This window comes from Arachis hypogaea, chromosome 6, assembly GCF_003086295.3.
Source record: "Arachis hypogaea cultivar Tifrunner chromosome 6, arahy.Tifrunner.gnm2.J5K5, whole genome shotgun sequence".
Classification (NCBI taxonomy): Eukaryota; Viridiplantae; Streptophyta; class Magnoliopsida; order Fabales; family Fabaceae; genus Arachis; species Arachis hypogaea.
Window position 1 is genome coordinate 17,469,399 of NC_092041.1, and position 8,083 is coordinate 17,477,481.

Sequence of the window (8,083 nt, forward strand, 5' to 3'; positions counted from 1 at the left end):
TTGCTATAATTTTATTAAATATATGTAAAGTTAGAATAAGTTAATTATTTATCTGTTGAGAATCAGATGTTGAAATAAAATATTATAAATAAATTTTGCTAAGATAAAATAATTTCAGAAAGAAAATGATAAACTCAATAAGTCGGTTATCTATTTATGATAGATCACAAATTAAATAAAAAACTATAAATAAATTTTTAATAAAATTCGGTGGTCCAAATAAAAGATGATAAATTCAGTTGGTTATCATTTTTATGTTCTTTTCTTACTATGTATATGGCTTCAAAATTTTTAATTCAATCCAAAGAATTCCTTCTTTATGTCCATTTTCGTTTGAATTATCAACGTGTTTCATCTTTAATTTTTTATTATTTATTTTATAATTAATTTATTAGATGTTAGTAGATTTGTCATAATTTTATTAGATATATATAAAATTAAAATAAGTTGATTATCTATTTGTGGTGAATCAAACGTTGAAATAAAAAATTATGAATAAATTTTGTTAAGACAAAATAATTTAAAAAAGAAGATGATAAACTCAATAAATTAGTTATTTATATGTAATAAATTAAATATTAATTAAAAAATTATAAATAAAATTTTGATAAATTTAAATGGTCCCAAAATGAATTGTTGGTGTAGTATTCTTTCGAATGTATTGTTTCATTATTTTATGGTTTTCTTTTTATAGTTTATCAATATTCTTTCATATTTTATTATTGATGTTGATAATTGTCATTACTGTAATTATTGGGAGGTATAATTTGTTTAATATTTTTTATTGATTATTTTAATATTGATTTATCAAGTGTTGGTAGATTTATCCCAATTTTATTAGATATATGTAGAGTTAGATAAGTTAATTATTCTTTTGTAGTGAATCAGACGTTGAAAAGAAAAATTATGAATAAATTATGCTAAGATAAAATAATTTTAAGAAAAAGACATAAACTCTGTAAGTCGGTTATCTATCAGTGATGAATCACAAATTAAAAAAAATTATAAATAAATTTTTAATAAAGCTACGTGGTCTCCAAAAAAAAAGATGATGAATTCAGTTATTTATCATTTTTTATGTCTTTAAAATTTTTAATTCAATCCAAAGAATTCCTTCTTTATGCTATTTTTTTTGAATTATCTATCTGTTTTATCTTTAATTTTTTATTGATTATTTTAATATTAGTTTATTAGGTGTTAGTAAAATTGTCACAATTTTATCAGATATATGTAGAATTAGAATAAGTTAATTATTTATTTGTGATAAATCAGACTTTGAAATAAAAAATAATGAATAAATTTTGGTAAGACAAAATAATTCTAAAAAAAGAAATGATAAACTCAATAAATTAGTTATCTATAGGTAATAAATCAAAGATTGAATAAAAAATTATAAATAAATTTTTTATAAAGCTGAATAGCACCAAAAAAATTGTTAGTGTAGTACTCTCTGGAATATGAGTATTGTTTCATCTTTTTTATTATTTTCTTTCTATAGTTTATCAATACTCTTTCATTTTTTATTATTGATGTTGATAATTGTCATTATTGTAATTATTGAGAAGTACAAAGTATTATTTTATATTTTCTTATTTATTATTTAATGTTGATTTATTAAGTATTAGTAGATTTGTCACAATTTTATTAGATATATGTTGTGTTATAATAAGTTAATTATTTATCTGTAATGAATCTGATGTTGAAATAAAAAATTATGAATAAATTTTGCTAAAATAAAATAATTTCAAAAAGAAAATGATAAACTTAATAAGTCGGTTATCCATTTGTGATGGATTACGAATTAACTAAAAAACTATAAATGATTTTTTAATAAAACTAAGTGGTCCCAAAGAAAAGACAATAAATGCAGTTGTTTATCATTTTTTATGCTATTTTTTGTGATGCATATGCCTTTAAAATTTTTGATTCAATCCAAAGAATTCATTTTTTATGCTCATTTTCATTTGAATTATCTATCTGCTTAATTTTATTGATTATTTTAATTAGTTTATTAGATGCTAGTAGATTTATCACAATTTTATTAGATATATATATATATAGAATTAAAATAAGTTGATTATCTATTTGTGATGAATCAGACGTTGAAATAAAAACAATATGAATAAATTTTGTTAAGATAAAATAATTTTAGAATGAAGATGATAAATTCAATAAATTAGTTATCTATATGTAATAAATTAAATATTAAATAAACAATAAAAAATAAATTTTTGATAAAGTTGAATAGCCCCAAAAAAAATTGTTAGTGTAGTACTCTCTGTAGTATACAGTATTGTTTCATCTTTTTGTATGGTTTTCTTTTTATAGTTTATCAATATTCTTTCATTTTTTATTATTAATGTTGATAATTGTCATTATTGTATTTATTGAGAACTACAAAGTATTGTTTTATATTTTTATTGATTATTTTATCACATGAGGAGTCAGATTAATTAGCAAGTTAGTTACACACTTTGCAGTTTTGGAAAAGTTTGTTATACAGCTGTTAATAGTGGTGAACGGTTAGTTAGCAGATTTAGTTAAGGAAGTATATATAGTAGATGGAGTAATGAGAGTTTTGAGTTTTAGCTCTTGTAAGTCTCATTTTTCTTGCCTCAGTCAGAAGTAACTTGCTTTTGACCTAGGGCTTCCTCTGTAAACTTTCCCCTGTTCTTGAACCTTCCCTCTCTCTGAACTAACATTTCCACATGGTGCGGTGAGCGTGGAAAGGAGAAAGAAGGAATCAACAGCGAAAATTGGAAGGAGCATTGAGCAGAACCAGAATCCTTGAAGATTCAAACCATGGATCGCGACTCAGCATCCTCAGGCAACTCAGCATCGTCATTTTCGCCGATTGACGTTCAAACGCTCGCGAATCTGGTGAATCAGATCAATATCTTGCAAAGTCATAACAGAACAGCGATGAATCCATCTCTGGATCCTACAAGTCCGTATTTCCTTCATCCTGGAGAAAGTCCAGGTACACCATTAATCTCTACAATTCTTGGAACGAACAACTATCATCTTTGGGAAAGAGCGATGTGGCGTGCGTTGAGATCGAAGAACAAAGTAAAATTCATAGATGGCTCAATTGAGAAACCAGAAAGTAGTGATTCTTTGTTTGAAGCGTGGGAAAGGTGCAATACCTATGTGATTTCATGGATAAGCCTATCTTTGAGTTCAGAAATTGCTCAAAGTGTGCTACGGATCGATTCAGCCATGGAGCTTTGGAAGGAGCTACAACACAGGTATCAACAAGGTGATATCTTCAGAATTGCTGAGCTAGAAGAAGAGTTATTCGCTGTGAAGCAAGGTGATCTCTCGATCACGGGATACTACACGAAATTGAAAAGAATTTGGGAAGAATTGGATAACTATCGCCCAATCCCTCAGTGCTCTCACTGTAGAGGAAGATGCAATTGTGAATACAGCGTGGTTAGAGGATACAAAGAGGATTCTTGTATCGTGAGGCTCCTAAGGGGGCTGAATGAACAATTCTCCACTGCGAGATCACAGCTCATGATGACAAAGCCACTGCCAGGTATAGATGAAGCGTTTTCTTTGTTGCTGCAACAAGAAAGGCAACTGAACGCGGGTGAGATGGTAGAAGACAGAATTTTAATGGCAAATTCTGGAGGTTTTAGAGGAAGAGGCAGAGGCAGATCAGGAACTGGAAGAGGAAATCCTGGAAGAGGTGGAAGAAACTCAAGGTACTGCACTTTCTGTGGCAAGAATGGTCATTTGGTGGATGTTTGTTATAGGAAACATGGATTTCCCCCACACTTGAAAAATGGAGGCAGTGGGAATGCAATCAATAATGTGATAGCTGATGAGAACAGTGATGAAATCAGCAATGAAATCCAAAAGGATAGTGAAGCAAATTCGAAGTTTGATTTTAATTCAGAACAGAGAGAAGCACCAAGTGTCTGTTTGAACCAACAGGATGCACAACCAAGGCATAGCATTAACCAGATCTATACCACAACTCTTCCATCCAATGAAGGTATTTCATACATCATGTCTCTTTCAGTATTTTCTCCAGGTTCCTGGGTAATTGACTCAGGGGCTACTAATCATGTTGCTTTTTCAACTAAGTCCTTTCAAACTCTTGAAGAAATTAAACCTGTTTTGATAAATATGCCAGATGGTTCACACACCATAGCCAAATTAGCAGGAAAGGTGATGTTTTCAGACCAGTTTTTCTTGAACCATGTGTTTTTCATACCAAACTTTAAGTTTAATCTGATTGCTGTGTCAAAGTTGACTAAAGATTTAAAATGCAAATTGGTTTTTGATAAGGATAATTGTGAAATTCAGGACAAAGCTACCACGAAGATTATTGGTGTAGCTGAACAAAGAATGGGACTCTATGCATTTGAAAGTCTAATTCCTGTTCCAGCTACACATAACAACAGTGTGCATGCATCTGCACTCACAACACACATCTCACAACCCTCACAAACTGCTGAAAGCACTCTATGGCATCTCAGACTTGGGCACCTGCCAAATGAGAGAATAAATGTAATGAAAAGGGACTATGAGTTCCTGAAAAACACAAATTGCAATAAACCTTGTGATCCATGTCACTATGCCAAACAAAAAAGATTACCATTTCCAATAAGACTTACAAAATCAGAAAAATTGTTTGACATAGTGCACATGGATATATGGGGACCTATAGGTACAGCAACTTTGTCAGGTCATAGATATTTTTTGACAGTAGTTGAAGATAAAAGTAGGTTCACTTGGTTGTTCTTCATGAAAACCAAGAGTGAAACTGGAATTTTAATTCAGAATTTTGTAAACATGATTGAGACACAATTTGATACAAGAATAAAATGCATTAGGTCAGATAATGGACCTGAATTTAAACTTTTAAAATTTTTTGCTTCAAAAGGAATTTTGCATCAAACTTCTTGTGTTGAGACTCCTCAACAAAATGGCATTGTGGAGAGGAAACATCAACATATCTTGACTATCACAAGAGCTTTGTTGTTTCAGTCTAACTTGCCAAAACGTTTTTGGAATTTTGCAGCAGCACATGCGATTCATTTGATTAATAGGATTCCAAGTGCATTGCTGAAAAACACTTCACCTTATCAAATTTTAAAAGGAAAGTTACCAGACTTGGGTTATTTGAAGGTCTTTGGGTGCTTGGTTTATGCCTCAACGCTAAACGCTCGCAGATCCAAATTCGATGGAAGAGCAAAGAAGTGTGTGTTTCTAGGATATCAAAGTGGAGTTAAGGGTTACATCTTGTATGATTTAAATGAAAAAAAGATATTCTTATCTAGAGACACATACTTCTATGAGCATGAATTTCCCTTTCTATCATATTTCAACAATGGCAATAACCAAGTATCTGACACTATGACACTAACTCCAAAACCAAGTATCATGGTAAATTTTGAGGATCCATTCATTGGGCCCTCACATACACCACAAGCCCCTTTAAACCACTCAAATGGAACATACCTGCATTCATCTAATTCATTCAATGATTCATCACATACATCACATGGCTCTTTAGTTCATTCAACTAGACAAGACCTGCATCTATCAAGTTCTGTGGTACGACCAGAACACAATTATCCATCAGCATCTCATGAAACCATTGGAAATGACAGCTCGATCATATACAATGCACCAGCACAAACACATCAACACTTAGACATTAGACAATCAAATAGGATCAGGAGAAAACCATCATATTTAGCAGACTATCATTGTATGACCACTGCATCGGATATAAATCACAACTACATCAATAATCTTCAATTCAATCCTGGAATTTTACAAGATTTTTATCCTAAAGTTTTTGAAAATTTTTTTGAAGATTCAACTATTCTCTTTTGTGAGTCACAGTCTCAATTTCATAATATACAAATTCAACACTCTACAAACCCTCTATTGCCAAATCCCATTAAAGAACCACAATGCTATGCTGAGGCCATCAGTGATCCATGTTGGCAAGCGGCAATTGAGGCTGAACTCTCTGCATTGAAAGAAAATAAGACTTGGACTTTGACTTCTCTACCTAATGGAAAAAAGGCGGTAGGCTGCAAATGGGTGTTCAAGCTCAAAATGAATTCTGATGGTAGCATTGACAGGTACAAAGCCAGGTTGGTGGCACAGGGCTTTACACAAACTGCTGGTGTTGATTATTTCGAAACCTATAGTCCAGTAGTGAAGATGACTACATTGCGGATTGTGCTATCCATTGCAGCTGTGCAGAACTGGCACTTACATCAACTAGATGTAAATACGGCCTTCTTACATGGTGATCTTTTGGAGGAAGTTTACATGAAACCTCCACCCGGGTTGAATGTTTCTTCACCAAACATGGTGTGTAGGTTGGACAGATCTCTTTATGGCCTAAAACAGGCAAGCAGGCAGTGGAATTCAAAGTTGTGTGATGCTCTAAGAGCAGTTGGCTTCCAACAATCCAGAAATGATTACAGCCTGTTCACTAAAGATTCAAAAGGAGGATTCACTGTTATTTTAGTTTATGTTGACGATTTGATTGTAACAGGGACAGATTTAAGGGAGATTGAATTCATCAAGCATCACTTGCATGAGCTATTCAGAATCAAGGACCTGGGAGAGCTTAAATTCTTCTTGGGGTTGGAGGTGGCTCGATGCAGGAGGGGCATCACTGTATGTCAGAGAAAATATTGCATCGACCTTCTCAAAGAGTATGGATTACTCGAAGCCAAAACAGTTTCGACACCTATGGACTACACAGTGCCATTGTCAAAGAATTCTGGAACTCCATTAAGCTCAACTTCAGAATACAGGAAGTTAGTTGGAAAATTGTTGTACTTGACCAACACCAGACTGGAGATTGGATATGCAGTTGGAAAACTCAGTCAATTCTTGGATTGTGCCACAGATAAACATTTTGAAGCTGCCATTAGAGTATTAAGGTATCTCAAGGGAGCACCAGCACTTGGGTTGATGTTTTCAGCTCATTCAGACTTAGAGCCAGCGGGATACTCAGACAGTGATTGGGGGACATGTTCGGATAGTAGAAGATCAATATCTGAGTATTGTTTTTTTTTTGGAACTTCAATTGTATCTTGGAAGAGTAAGAAACAAAATACAGTTGCAAGTTCATCATGCGAAGCAGAGTACAGGGCATTAGCAATGGCAACTAGGGAAGCTCAGTGGCTGACCTACATCTTGCAAGACTTGAAAGTGAAGTTGGAGAAGCCAATAGCCATATATTGCGACAACCAATCAGCATTACACATTGCAACAAACCCAGTCTTCCATGAGAGAACAAAGCACATTGAGATGGATTGTCATATAGTGAGAGATAAATGGCAAGAAAAGGTTATCAAATTACTCCCAATCTCCACTGCAAACCAAACTGCAGACATATTTACAAAGGCTCTAGCTCCAAGCATTTTTGAGAGATGTCATAGCAAGTTTGGAATGGTTGATTTTGCCAATTCCAGCTTGAGAGGGGCTATCACATGAGGAGTCAGATTAATTAGCAAGTTAGTTACACACTTTGCAGTTTTGGAAAAGTTTGTTATACAGCTGTTAATAGTGGTGAACGGTTAGTTAGCAGATTTAGTTAAGGAAGTATATATAGTAGATGGAGTAATGAGAGTTTTGAGTTTTAGCTCTTGTAAGTCTCATTTTTCTTGCCTCAATCAGAAGTAACTTGCTTTTGACCTAGGGCTTCCTCTGTAATCTTTCCCCTGTTCTTGAACCTTCCCTCTCTCTGAACTAACATTTCCACATATTTTAATATTGATTTATCAAGTGTTAGAAGATTTATCACAATTTTATTAGATACATGTAGAGTTAGAATAAGTTAGGTAGCGTTTGTTTTTTCAGGGGCAGGACACGGAGACATGGACAATACTTGTTTAAAAAGTGTTTGGAAGCAAAGACATGGACAGTAGACATATTATCTCCGAGACAGTTTTTTATACTTTTGTGTCCACTCTTTCACGAAGGATAATGATGGACACGAGATTTGGAAGAGTGGACACGGACTATTTTATAAATTTTGTTTTTCTTTTTTTCCACTATTACCCCTTCTTATTTTTCCTATTGCATTGTTCAAAAA

The 8,083-nt window shown here is 32.8% G+C and overlaps 1 protein-coding gene across 1 annotated transcript; it reads left to right on the top strand.

Annotated features, from left to right (window-relative positions):
- The first annotated feature begins 3,216 nt into the window (after window positions 1-3,216).
- LOC112698122 (uncharacterized) lies at window positions 3,217-4,843 on the top strand. Its single transcript, XM_025751517.3, has 2 exons — window positions 3,217-4,003; window positions 4,318-4,843. The coding sequence occupies exons 1-2, from the start codon at window positions 3,220-3,222 to the stop codon at window positions 4,350-4,352; spliced, it is 819 nt and encodes a 272-aa protein (XP_025607302.2). The 5' UTR covers window positions 3,217-3,219; the 3' UTR covers window positions 4,353-4,843.
- Window positions 4,844-8,083: the final 3,240 nt, after the last annotated feature.